The following is a 14,602-nucleotide window of genomic DNA, read 5'->3' on the forward strand; positions in this document are numbered from 1 at the left end:
AAAACATGGCTTGGTTTACCTGATGTCCATCCTACAGATTGGGGAGGCATGGTTTCCGTCAAGGAGTGGTGGCGCTACATTGCTTTCAGGAGGTCACAATCTCGAAGGGCGCTTCTTTCCCTTATGCTTCTTATCTCTTGGAAATATGGAACGAGCGAAATGCACATGTGTTCCGCAACACGGCGATTCCGGTCGGGGTGCTTGTGACTCGCGTCAAAGCGGAAACTTCGTTGTGGTGCCTTGCTGGGGCGAAATATTTGTGTAATAAAATGCCGCGAGAGTGATGCTTGTAACCTGGCCTTTGACCAAGACTCTTAAACCTTCTTCTTATTCTATGAAAATGGCAAGCCTTTTCCCTTGTTTAAAAAAAACAGTTGTCTGCGAGCCAACGTTAGACGGTTGATGCTAATAATCGGAGCAAAACACAATCACCAGCCAGCAACAGAACACCTAAAATTTCATTTACCAACTCGTAAGATGCTCATCTATCCAACCATGATTCTGCTACTGAATTTCTGATCCACTCATCTATGGGATACATTGCACATACAGTTGGGTCTGCTATCCACGTTCTCTCTTGGTTATACCGCGCAATGGGCGATGCCTCCAGTTTCTCTTGATAAGAAGAGAAGGGCCAAAGATGGCTAGGGTTGAAAATTTCTAGACCTAGTCGTTTTCAAAAAATTCCGGAGCCAGTTGTTTTCATGCAGGGATTAGCCCTCGTTGGCATGATGTGCAAATAAATATATCTCACAAGCGAAGTTTGTCGCATTTTGCAAGTTGTTGTATTAAACTGAATCCACATGACAAGTTTATGTACTGTCAGTGTAGTTACCTGAAATGATAGATTAGTATTGCCAATTTTACGTACATGACAAATCTTTTTTTTTTGCATACACGATCTCTTGTGTTCTGTAAGGTTCGCAATTGGTCAGGCATTTGTCCTTAAATTCTCATACTATATCATGCTACTCTATGTCATAATATGATGCATCTTAGCTGTAGAAGTGCATCCTCTAGCCAATGCAATCAAAAGACCGATCTGATGGAAGAGACTAGGCAGCACATTATACGTCAACACTCCCCTCACGTGTGGCTCCCTCATGCCTAAATGTGGACCCAAAGTGGGCTGCAATTTAATTGCGCCAGACGGGTCTTGAACTCAAGACCTCTTGGCTCTGATACCATGTAGAAGTGCATGCTCTAGCCAATGCAACCAAAAGACCGATCTGATGAAAGAGACTAGGCAGCACATTATACGTCAACATTAGTTTTCCCTTGCGTCAAACTTCATAATTTATGGCCAAATCCTCAGAATGTTTTTAACTATAATATCAAATCATTACCCTTAAAGTCATTTTGAAGTATTTAATGCACTATATTTTGATATGGAGGCGCTTGTATATTTACGAATTTTCATATTTTTGGAAAACTCACAAGATGTATTGGACACCCAATAGTGTTGTCCTATTATTTGATTATCTAGTAGTAGACCAAATTACTCCTATGTATTTAACCATTCTTGGAGACGTCCACCGGGTAACGATGGATGCAGCTAACCCAGGGTCCATCCATGCCTGAAGATGGTTGTATACACACCCACCCAACAGTGTTGCACTCGTACCCTGCACCGAATCCGATCATCCACACCCTGTTTCCCTTTTTCATCCAGCCTTTGGCCTCGATGTATGATAACTCATACCACACCGATGAGGTCGACTGGTTTCCAAAACGATGCAGAGTCATCTTTGATGGCTCAACATTCCTGTCTGATAGATTAAGACCATGTTGTACTGAGGTGATAACTGCTGGTCCACCGACATGGATGCAGAAATGCTCAAATGCGACAGAAAAGTTGGGGATGTATGGCCTGATCGTCCTCCAATGGAGCACCTTTTTCGCCACATAGAAGAACAAAATCTTGAGAAGCTCTGATGCCGGTAGGACAAGAGGCCCGGTTGTCATTATATTGGCCTCGAGTGCATCCTTAGCGACATCCATAAGATCTTTCGAGAGAGCAATCCCTAGGTTGCCCTTGTCATCTTCCTCTTGATAAACACACTGGTAAGCAGCGTTGTTTGCCGCAGTGATCGTCCGCGTGAAATGCCCAAGCCGAAACCGAGCCATGGACCTGGAAGTCGACAACAACTTTGCAGCACCGCCTATGCGGAACAAGATGTTAACCAACTGCATGGAGCGGTTATTTCCTCCATAGTAAGATGGCCCAATGGTCTCCGTCGACACCACCAACACATGCGACCCCCAAGGCATGACCTGCAACATGTTGCTTGCGAGCCCCACTGAGGTCACCGCTGCAGAGCACGCCATCCCAGAGAGGTTGATGACACGAAGATCACCTCGCAACTTGTATCTGTTCACAATCATGTCAGCCATGGATGGTACCGGGCTAAATGCACTGCAGTTCGTGATAAGAGCACCAATCGCACCGCAGTTGATGTGTGTCTTAGCCATAAGGTCATCAATGACAGAGAAGACGACCAACTCTACTTCGGCGCGTGCTTCATCAAGCCCACAATACGGATGTATATAATGATGCACAGGTGGGGCACATGTATGATCGCTCATGCCCGAGCGCTCAAGAATGGTAGCAATGAAGTTGACTGTAGAATCATCGAACAAAGGCGAGAGACGCGCATGCTCGAGGAATGTTGCCTTTGTTAATCTTAAGTTGGAGCTTGGCCGAAAGCAAGCATAGTCAACAAGGTATACAGCTCTACGATGGAGTGAAAGGTAGACGGTAGCCATGATGATCAGTAGAACAACGACAAAGAGTATATGGATAGGACAAATAACACTAGGTTGGGGCACAATGCCGAGCGCAGCGGTAAGCCATGGTGCAACTTTTTTTAGGGCGCTAGCTCCGAGTGTGGTTGTGGTAACAATTGGAAGGACGAGGTTGTGGGCAGTGCGATTGTACAACAAGTTGAGGCGCTTGAGATGAGAACGCAAACTCATGTTGTTGCTGGTAGCGTAGTTTACCTTCATGAGAACAGGATGCAACCGTAAGGGGGTGAGATATTTATACAAGGCACATGATGTACTATGTAGTGTTGTACTAGTGCTTTTAAATATTTTCGAAAAGTCTCCAACTGTGCAAGCTTCAACTGCGCCTTGTCCTTCGACCTAATCTCAACAAACGTTTCTCTGCACTCCGAATCTTCCATAACAACATTCATACCATCCGAGGAATATGCAACATCATAGGCTAATGGGGCATCCGGATCAAAGAATTCTGCAATAGTACATGTGCGACGATAGTTGTACTACGTATGAGACCTTGCATGCCGACTTCTCAACTACTCCACAGAATATTATTCATGTTGCCCAATAGTGTAGCCCATGTTTTTCATATCACGCTGTAGGAGCACTCTCATCCAGATTATTAAGGGGACATTAGAACAATAAATATTGAAGATGGACAAGAGGTTTTGAACGTAATAACAACTAACTGTTTTCTCGCGTTCGCTCATGGTGACTTTTCGGGTCGGAATTCAAGTGCAACAGCTGCTTGTGGCATGTGTAGCGCGATTCCAGAAAATCACGTCAATAGCACTAATTGACTTCTTACTGCTTCATTCGTGTTTCGAAATCTGCATAGGGAAAATGGTGCATCTGGCAAACCGTGTGGACATCGGATGCATGCTATGGGTCAGTTTTCAAGATAGGAAGTACCACTAGTAGAAAAATAGGCTTCCATACGCCCCCATTAGTCCCCAAAATAATCGAACCGCGACAAAAGGGGTCTTTAGTCGCGGTTCGGGAGGAGACCCGCGACCAACTATCTGGGCCCAGCGCGCTCCGTCGACAGCTGGCGGACGGGAGGGGCTTTAGTCCCGGTTGGCCTGGCCAACCGCGACTAAAGGCCCATCCCTATATATAGGACTCAGCTCACTTCACTTCACTCAGCTCACTTCACAATTTTCAGAAGGGGGTGGTGGGTTTGCTTTTGGTTCCTCCTATGCACACAAGGTGTTTGATGAAATGCCCGAGAGCCTGAAACAAACATGATATGAAGTGTCCGAGCCACACTTGAGCTTTCTCATTTATTTTTCCTCCGCGATCGCGGTTAGCAACTTGAACCTTTCATGTGTCATTGATAAAATACGCATGTGTGTAGTTCATTGTTTAATTTGTATTATTTCTAGCTAGTTAGTTTAACAAATGCATGATGGTTAATTATATACTTTATATAATAATAATGCAGATGAATCGGCAATGGATGTACGGTCCCCGACTCTCCGGCGAGTTCACTACGGGTTTGAAAGATTTCCTCGTAGTGGAAAATGCGAACAAGCAGCAAGGTTTTATTATCTGTCCATGTGCTGTCTGTAAGAATCAGAAGGGTTACTCCTCCTCAAGAGACGTTCACATGCACCTGCTTCGGCACGGTTTCATGCCAAGCTATAATTGTTGGACCAAGCATGGAGAAAGAGGGGTTAGAATGGAAGAAGATGAAGAAGGGGATGATATCGATGACAACTATCATGATCATTTCGGTGATACTTTCATGGAGGATGATGCTGAAGGTGGGGAAGGGTTAGGTGAAGGTGAAGAAGAGGCACATGATGAGCCCGCTGATGATCTTGGTCGGACCATTGCTGATGCACGGAGACGCTGCGAAACTGACAAGGATAGGGAGAATTTGGATCGAATGTTAGAGGATCACAAAAAGTCGTTGTATCCAGGATGCGATAATAATCTGAAAAAGCTGGGCTGCACACTGGATTTGCTAAAATGGAAGGCACAGGAAGGTGTAGGTGACTCATCATTTGAAAATTTGCTGAAAATGTTGAAGAATATGTTTCCGAAGAATAACGAGTTGCCCGCCAGTACGTACGAAGCAAAGAAGGTAGTCTTCCCTCTAGGTTTAGAGGTTCTGAAGATACATGCATGCATTAACGACTGCATCCTCTACCGCGGTGAATACGAGAATTTGAATGAATGCCCTATGCACTGCATTGCGTTATAAGATCAGAGGCGATGACCCTGGTGACGATGTTGAGGGCGAGAAACCCAGGAAGAGGGTTCCCGCCAAGGTGATGTGGTATGCTCCTATAATACCACGGTTGAAACGTCTGTTCATGAACAAAAAGCATGCCAAGTCGTTGCGATGGCACAAAGAGGACCATAAGTCCGACGGGGAGTTGAGACACCCCGCTGATGGAACACAATGGAGAAAGATCGACAGAGTGTTCAAAGATTTTGCAGCTGACGCAAGGAACATAAGATTTGGTCTAAGTACTGATGGCATGAATCCTTTTGGCGAGCAGAGCTCCAGCCATAGCACCTGGCCCGTGACTCTATGCATCTACAACCTTCCTCCTTGGTTGTGCATGAAGCGGAAGTTCATTATGATGCCAGTGCTCATCCAAGGTCCAAAGCAACCCGGGAACGACATCGATGTGTACCTAAGGCCATTAGTTGATGAACTTTTACAGTTGTGGGCCAGACCTGGTGTACGTGTCTGGGATGAGCACAAAGGAGAGGAATTTGACCTACGAGCGTTGCTTTTTGTAACCATCAACGATTGGCCTGCTCTCAGTAACCTTTCGGGACAGACAAATAAGGGATACAATGCATGCACGCACTGCTTACATGAGACTGAAAGTGTACGTTTGGTTAATTGTAAGAAGAACGTGTACCTGGGTCATCGTCGATTTCTTCCCCGAAATCAATAACGTAAGAAAGAAAGGCAAGCATTTCAACGGCAAGGCAGATCACCGGCCGAAGCCTGCGGAACGTACTGGTGCTGAGATATTTGATATGGTCAAGGATTTGAAAGTCATCTTTGGAAAGGGTCCTGGCGGACAATCAGTTCCGCGGGGAGTTGACGGGCACGCACCCATGTGGAAGAAGAAATCTATATTTTGGGAGCTAGAATATTGGAAAGTCCTAGATGTCCGCTCTGCAATCGACGTGATGCATGTTACGAAGAATATTTGCGTGAACCTGCTAAGCTTCTTGGGCGTGTATGGGAAGAAAAATGATACAAAGGAAGCACGGCAGGACCAGCAACTTTTGAAAGACCCAGATGACCGGCATCCGGAATGGTTTCAAGGTCGTGCCAGCTACGCTCTTACCAAAGAAGAGAAGGTCATTTTTTTTGAATGCCTGAGCAGTACGAAGGTCCCGTCTGGCTTCTCGTCGAATATAAAGGGAATAATAAACATGGCGGAGAAAAAGTTCCAAAACCTGAAGTCTCACGACTGCCACGTGATTATGACGCAATTGCTTCCGATTGCTTTGAGGGGGCTCCTACCGGAAAATGTTCGAGTAGCCATTGTGAAGCTATGTGCATTCCTCAATGCAATCTCTCAGAAGGTAATCAATCCAGAAGATCTACCACGGTTACAGAACGATGTGGTCCAATGCCTTGTCAGTTTCGAGTTGGTGTTCCCACCATCCTTCTTCGATATTATGACGCACCTCCTGCTCCACCTAGTCGAAGAGATTTCCATTCTCGGTCCTGTATTTCTACACAATATGTTCCCCTTTGAGAGGTTCATGGGAGTATTAAAGAAATATGTTCGTAACCGTGCTAGGCCAGAAGGAAGCATCGTCAAGGGCTATGGAAATGAGGAGGTAATTGAGTTCTGTATTGACTATGTTCCTGACCTTAAGCCGATTGGTATTCCTCAATCGCGGCACGAGGGGAGACTAAGTGGAAAAGGCAAGATCGGAAGGAAATCCACGATATGTATGGACGGTCATTCTATGACTGAAGCACACCACACAGTTCTGCAAAATTCCAGCTTTGTGGCTCCGTACTTCGAGCAACACAAGAATATTTTACGCTCGGACAACCCGGGGAAGCCTGAATCCTGGATTAGAAAGGCCCACATGGAGACTTTCGGCAGTTGGTTGCGAAAACATATAATGAATGACAATGATGTTGGAGATCAGCTGTACATGTTGGCCAAGAAACCATCTTCGACTATAACGATTTTCCAAGGGTATGAGATAAATGGGAATACATTTTACACCATCGCCCAAGATAAAAAGAGCACCAACCAAAACAGTGGTGTCCGCTTTGATGCAGCAACCAAGAATGGGCGAAAGGTCACATATTATGGTTACATAGAGGAGATATGGGAACTTGACTATGGACCCTCCTTTAAGGTCCCTTTGTTCCGGTGCAAATGGTTCAAGCTAATAGGAGGTGGGGTAAAGGTGGACGAGCAATACGGAATGACAATGGTGGATTTCAACAATCTTGGTTACCTTGACGAACCATTCGTCCTTGCCAAAGATGTCGCTCAGATTTTTTATTTGAAGGACATGAGTAGCAAACCGAGGAAACGGAAAGATAAGAAAACGATCAGTACATCATGCGATGATCCAAAGCGCCACATTGTTATTTCAGGTAAAAGAAACATCGTGGGAGTGGAGGACAAGACAGACATGTCAGAAGATTATAATATGTTTGGTGAAATTCCGCCCTTCAAAGTGAACACTGACCCAAGCATTAAGTTAAATGATGAGGATGCTCCATGGATACGGCACAATCGTAAGCAAGCAGGGACACAAGGGAAGAATTAATGTGTAATAATTTATTGTACCAAACTTTGTATTTGGTCGATGAACTGAATGATGTATCAAACCTTTTGTCAAACCTTCAAGGGATTTTAAAATGAATTAGTTTTATTTTTCTGATTTTTTTGATATATAATTGTATTTTTAAGATTTTAAAATGAATTAGTTTTATTTTTCTGATTTTTTTGATATATTATTTGTATTTTTAAGAATTTAAAATGAATTAGTTTTATTTTCTGATTTTTTTGATATATAATTGTATTTTTAAGATTTTAAAATGAATTAGAAACAAAATAATATAAACTTTCATAAAATATATAAGTACAAACAAAATAAAATAAATTTTAATAACATAAATAAAATTGATTCAACTAAAATTATCGAAGTATTTTCTGTTCAAAATCATTGAAAGCTAAAAGAATTTTCATAAAGAACTTTTTTTGTTAGAAACTTTAATAGCAAAAATAATTATCATAAAGTAAAATAAATAAGTAATTAGAAACAAAATAAAATAAAATAAATAAGTTTTTTGTTGTAAGTAGAAACAAAACAAAATAAATAAAGCAAAAAAGAAAACAAAAAACAGGCAAAAAATAAAAAATATGCCACCTACTGGGCCACCACGGCCTGAATACGACTAGAAACCCATCAATGGGCCAGGATTCAGGCCCGCAGAAGGCCCAGTAGGCCCACAGGCACATAGTGACAGAATAGGCCCGTAAGCCTGCATTTGAGAGGAGTTCGAAGTGGTCAGCGCAGCCGCGCTTATAAACCACTGTCGAAGTGGGACTAAACATCCCACCGCACCGCGCTAGTTCCAGCACAATGCCTTTAGTCCCGGTTGGGGAGGCGGACCGCGACTAAAGGGTACCCTTTAGTCGCGGTTGTTGTCCCCAACCGTGACTAAAGGGTCTTTCTGCGCGGGAACGAAAGCGGCGCCAAAACCCTTTAGTCCCGGTTGGGGAGGCGGACCGCGACTAAAGGTACCCTTTAGTCGCGGTTGGTGTGGCCAACCGCGACTAAAGGGTACCTTTAGTCGCGGTCCGCCTCCCCAACCGGGACTAAAGGTACGTCTATATATACTGCACTTAGCAGTTTCGCCACTTCCCATTCTCCTCTCTCTCGACGCCGAAGCCCTGCCCCGACGCCGATCGACGCCGAAGCCCTGCCCCGACGCCGACGCCGACGCCGAAGCCTTGCGCGCCGCCGCCCCCGTCCCCAGTGAGCGCCGCCGCCGCCCGTGCCCTGCCCTTGCCCGCCGCAGCCCCTGCCCTTGCCGGCGCGCCGCCCGCTGCCCCTGCCTGCCGTCCTCCGCGCGCCGGCAGAAGAAGAAGAAGGAAGAAGAAAAAGGAAGAAGAAGAAGAAAGAAAAAGGAAAAAGGAAGAAGAAGAAAGAAGGAAGAAGAAAACAAAAGAAAAACAGAAGAAAAACAAGAAAAAGGAAGAAAAAAGGAAAAAGGAAAAAAAAAAGAAAACAAAAGAAAAAGGAAGAAGAAAGAAAAAAGAAAACAAAAGAAAACAGAAGAAAAACATACAGAAGAAAAAAGGAAAAGGGAAAAAAGGAAGAAAAAAACAGAAGAAAAACAAAATAAAACAAAAGAAAAAAGAAGAAAAAGGAAGAAGAAAAAAAGAAGAAAGAAAAAGGAAGAAAAAAAACAAAGAAGAAAGAAAGAAGAAAAAGGAAGAAGAAAAAAAAGGAAGAAGAAAAAAAGAAAGAAGAAAGAAAGAAGAAAGAAAAAGGAAGAAGAAAAAAAGAAGAAAGAAAAAGGAAGAAGAAAAAAAGAAGAAAGAAAAAGGAAGAAGAAAAAAAGAAAGAAGAAAGAAAAAGGAAGAAGAAAGAAAGAAAAAAAAAGGAAGAAGAAAAAAAAGGAAGAAGAAAAAAAAAAGAAGAAAGAAAGAAGAAAAAGGAAGAAGAAAAAAAGGAAGAAGAAAAAAAGAAAGAAGAAAGAAAAAGGAAGAAGAAAGAAAAAGGAAGAAGAAAAAAATGAAAACCAAATGAAAACCAAAAGAAAGAAGAAAGAAAAAGGAAGAAGAAAAAAAGAAGAAGAAAAAAAGGAAGAAGAAAAAAAGAAAGAAGAAAGAAAAAGGAAGAAGAAGAAAGAAAGAAGAAAGAGGAAGAAGAAAGGAAGAAGAAGAAAAAAGGAAGAAGAAAGAAACCAAATGAAAACCAAAAAGAAAAACAAAGAAAACAAAACAAAATACTTGGCAGTGCTCAATAATCTTATTTTTTTAATTCCTCCTCCTCTATGTCCCCTTAATCTTATTTTTTAATTCCTTTATACTTAAAGAATTTTTACTACATGCAGGAGTGACATATGGCGGACGATAGAGCCGAGCCGCTTAGGGATCCGGAGGCTGAACGTTATTTAATGGGCATCATCAACAACGAGATTCCTTATGTGCCGGGCTCAGAATATGAGCAACAAGAGGATGTAGTCTCTTCTTTTCTGAACCTTGACGGTGGAACAGAGATTGTCGATGATCAAGAAGGTGAAGGAACGGACATTGTCGACGGAGGTCAACCGTCAACAAACGACGATCTCGAATTGCAAGTAGCAACCACCTCCGGCGAGGTATATATATACATTGAGCCTCTCGTGATACAAACTTACTGAAATGTGAATACATATGTATTAACGTGCGCGACTCTCTTTCTTTTTTTAGCCCTCCGGATCGAGTACGACAAAGCGTGGCAAATCCAAGGCGATGAAAACAGGAGAAACATATGCCATTGAGTTTGTCAGTGAAACCGGCAAGCCCCTACAGCACACCTCAAAGTTTATCAACCAATGCGGAGTCGTTGTTAGAGACAACGTCCCGATCACCGTCCAGGAATGGAAGGAGCCAAAGAAGGCACGTCTTGGTTTCAGTTTTGTCGACAAGAGAACGAAAAAGGATTGCTGGAGAAAGCTTATGGAACATTTCATTCTACCTCCGGAATACAACAAAGTCGATGAATTCGGTAACGAGGTTCCGGGTGGACGTCAGAGGAGGAGGCTAGTTAAAGAGTTCGCTCTTCAGAAAATGGGCGAAGCATTCCGGAACTTCAAGAAAAATTTAACCCGTGACTATGTCAACAAGGGCAAGACTCCGGATTTCAATGGACAACATGAGAAACTGAAAGATGATTGGCCAGAATTTGTGAGGCAAAAGCAATCGGAGCATTTCAAGGAAATATCGAAAAAAATAAGGATAATGCGAGTAAGAAAAAGTTCCATCATATTATGGGGCCAGGAGGATACCGCCTTTCGGAGCCTAGGTGGCAGAAGATGGAGGAGGACCTGAGGGTGCGAGGAATCCCTCTAGGTACAGAGGGATGGGACCCAAGGGCCAAAAGCTGGTGGTACGGGCATGGGGGATCGCTAGACCCGGAGACGGGGGTGTGTGTTCACCGGCAGAGACAGTTTGCTCCCACCCAAGCCCTTATTGACGCAATGACCCAAGCTCAAGAGGGCTTGATCAAGTTCAACAGAGAGAAAGACGCACTGACAACAGCCCTCGGGAATGATGAACACGGAGGACGTGTACGAGGCAAAGGCAAAGTTCCGTGGAAAGTAGGGTTTTCCCAGGACAATGACCCGTACTGTTACAGAAGCCGTAAGAGAAAGACGGACTGGGATGCAGATCTTATGACAAAGTTTGCATCGGAACTCCATGAGTTGAAGCAGACCGTGCATGAACTAGTGAAAGAAAAATCGGCTGCAGGGCTGCATGAAGATCATGAAGCGGATCGCGGAAGCCAGCAGCGGAGAAGCAGCGTGGCTTCCACGGATGCCCCGCCTGGTGCTAGTGCACCGATGATCGAGATTCGTGCACCGGAGCCTCACTACCCCGTGGATGATGTAAAGGAGATGAAAGAATGTGATCTGCATTATCCCGTGGGGAACGTTTCCACGAAGGTAGCTAGCGGCAGTGCTTTACCCTGTACACCTGGAGCACTCCACCACAACAACCCCATTGCATATGGCTATGCTCGTGTCACGGTGGAAGACATAGTCCAAGGGTTTGAGGACCTGGAGATTGACAAACCTACACCCGAAGGGGAGAGAAGACTTGGAGATGTCAAGCGCCAGTTCATTCTATGGAAAAAGAAGTACATAGTGTTTCCAGGCGAGGCACCAAGGCTAGCAAGTCCACCCCCCTCCGATGGTGGTGGTGGTGGTGGTGGCGGTGGTGGCGGTGGTGGTGGTCGTGGTGGTTCACCTACACCTCCTTCACGCCATTCGACGCCGTCCCCCGATCCACAACCTCCGGCGGGTACGACGCCCCCCAATCCTCCTCCGGCGGGTACGACGCCCCCCAATCCACCTCCGGCGAAGAAGCAGAAGCAGGCGGACAGCAAGGAAACCCGCTCCTGGACTATTAACCCGGACCCTTATGTACCTAAGACCACAAGGGTACCGGAGCCATCACTGAAGCCTCTCCTCCCAAGGCCTGGGGAACTTAGTGAAGCTGAAACCAAATTGGCCGCGTCTGCTGATTATGAGAAATGGAAGGCGGATATGAAGGCGAAAAAAGAGCCTCAGCCCAAGCAAGTATTCACTGAGAAGCAAAAGAAGTGGGCTAAGGATTTTTTGACGACACCGTCCCAAGCCGAGCTGAATATGCCTGACGACTATGGACATGAACTTCATAGGCAAGCAAAAATATTGAAGGAGGAGAAAGAAGAAAGTAAAAAAGCGGGAAACAAGTTGACCAGCTCGGGATGCAGAAGAAACAATCGATCCCCCCGCTCATAGTGAAAGCCGGTCCGGAAGAGGGCCCCGAGATCATAGCAGTTGCGGCAGCACTTGGATTGACTGTAGCGAGTGCCATGAAACAAGCGTCCGAGATGGGTTTGACTCATCGTGCCTTCTTAGGCCTTGAGGATGCGCCAGTATGTGAGATAGCATTACAATATGTGCGGAATGGGCCTCTCGTCGAGCCTGCGCGGGAAAAGAGTCTACCACCACAAATGCGAAATCTGCTACGTTGGTACAAGCAATTCATAACATGGGCCGACAAAGAATATGTTTATGCGGATGTTACAGATGAGCATCACACCAAACGGTACTCTGTAGAAGTTCATATGAGTGAATTGTTCCAGCTGTTCAATCTGCGCGACCTCGACAAATCTATGCTGAGTTGCTACGTTCTGTAAGTGATTTATTTCTACCTCATCTCGTTCTTCATTGCCTGCACTATATATATATATATATATATATATATATATATATATATATATATATATATATATATATATATATATATATATATATATATATTGTCCTAACTATATTGTTGCGTACGCTATTATGCAGATTGAAGATTTGGGAATGCAAAATAAGAAACATCCATGATGTTGGGTTCATTGACCCACATATCGTTAATGGACATGTGTTACAACATCACCCCGAATACGTGGAGAAAGACTTGTACAAGTTTCTTAGAAAGCATCAACTCAAAAGTCATATTCTATTTCCTTACCATTTTGGGTGAGTGTTTCTCTCTTGTGCCCATTCTCTTTTGTTTACTCCATGCATGGTATGTCTAATCGATGAGTTATGCATGACTGTGCATGTAACGTGTCCGCAGGTTCCACTGGATTCTGCTAAATATTGAACTTCACACCTCCAGAGTTCTAATCATGGACTCTATGGATTCGGATCCAAAGCGTTGGGCCGACATGAGAAAAATGCTGCAAAAGTAATTATTTTCAATCATTTGAGCTCTATATCGATCGGTCTCTTTCGGTCATTTCCTAATATCAAGTAACTAATAACTCCCTTGTCCATTTAATTTTCTTTGCCCTGTAGGGTTTGGAGACGGTTCTCAGAAGAAATTGTCGGTGAATTCAAACATGAGCTAGATTTCAGAAGGTTAGTTAATGTGGATAAGCAGCCACCGGGGACCAATCTATGTGGATACTATGTTTGTGAGAACATCCGGAGACACACCTCTGAGCGGAAGGCATCGGATAGCGTGCGGAACGCGACGGATAACTTGCGGAGGAGGCTTAGTCCAGAAGCTCGCTTCCGACCAATTCAAGAAGAATTAGCAGGATTTTTCATGAGGGAAGTCATCAATCCTAAAGGAGAACACTATACCGAGGACGAAGAAATTTATATGCATACCCGAGATTGAAACTTGTTCGAAGTTGTATATGGTCATCCATCCTAATTGTGTATGGAAACTTGTTCAAAGTTGTATATGGTCACCCGAGATTGAATATATATTATATATTCCTCTTGAATTCTTCTTGTTTGAAATTTCATATGCATGTATATAGTAGCGTAGAATATGTGTACTGAAACTTTATCAAAATTAAAATAAAACACAAAATAAAATATAAAAGAAATAAAACACTCCAAACTAAAAAGAAACCAGGTTTAGGGGGGCTAAAACCCTAAACCTGCGGAGGAGGCCTTTAGTCCCGGTTGGCCACGAGAACCGGGACTAAAGGTCCTCCGCCCCGACGGACCACTGGCGCCCACGTGGACGGGCCTTTAGTCCCGGTCAGCCACAAGAACCGGGACTAAAGCCTTTAGTCGCGGTCTGTAAGAGGCGCGACTAAGGGGGGGGGGTCTTTAGTCGCGCATATTTAGTCCCGGTTGCACAGCCGGAACTAAAGGCTGTTGCGAACCAGGACTAAAGGGCTTTTTTCTACCAATGTACACAAAGGTCTAGTAACTATGAAGTCATACCAATTCATTTTGCTTCTACAGGCTAGCAAATTTGGTTCCATATCAACTGGAGATTGTTGAGATCTGTTGAGATTTGATCCAAGGTGACAATTTATTTTGCACCATCCAAGCACAATGTAGACGCCTTATTCCAACATTACAATTTCATGCTTCCATCAAACATTTTTTTACCAAAGTTATAGACTCTTTAAAACAAACTAAAATGGAAATTCTTCCAAGGAATCTGGTATCTGCATCCGAATAAATAGGAGTTTGCATCCCAAGAAATAAGCATTTGCTTCCATGGAATTTCGAATCCGAATCCAAAGAAATCAGAATTTGCTTTTGTAGATGCCTTGCTTCCATTGATATATAGTTTGCTTCCAA

General features: G+C 44.0%; 1 protein-coding gene across 1 annotated transcript; it reads right to left on the reverse strand.

Annotated features, from left to right (window-relative positions):
• Nucleotides 1–1,488: 1,488 nt before the first annotated feature.
• LOC109739723 (3-ketoacyl-CoA synthase 6-like) lies at nucleotides 1,489–2,976 on the reverse strand. The gene has a single exon (XM_020298781.3). The coding sequence runs from the start codon at nucleotides 2,974–2,976 to the stop codon at nucleotides 1,513–1,515; it is 1,464 nt and encodes a 487-aa protein (XP_020154370.1). The 3' UTR covers nucleotides 1,489–1,512.
• Nucleotides 2,977–14,602: the final 11,626 nt, after the last annotated feature.

The sequence above is a fragment of the Aegilops tauschii genome, chromosome 7 (assembly GCF_002575655.3).
Source record: "Aegilops tauschii subsp. strangulata cultivar AL8/78 chromosome 7, Aet v6.0, whole genome shotgun sequence".
Taxonomy (NCBI): domain Eukaryota; kingdom Viridiplantae; phylum Streptophyta; class Magnoliopsida; order Poales; family Poaceae; genus Aegilops; species Aegilops tauschii.

What these genes read in the sequence shown, in the direction of transcription:
- LOC109739723 (XM_020298781.3), bottom strand. Translation starts at nt 2,976, where the DNA reads ATGAGTTTGCGTTCTCATCTCAAGCGCCTCAACTTGTTGTACAATCGC.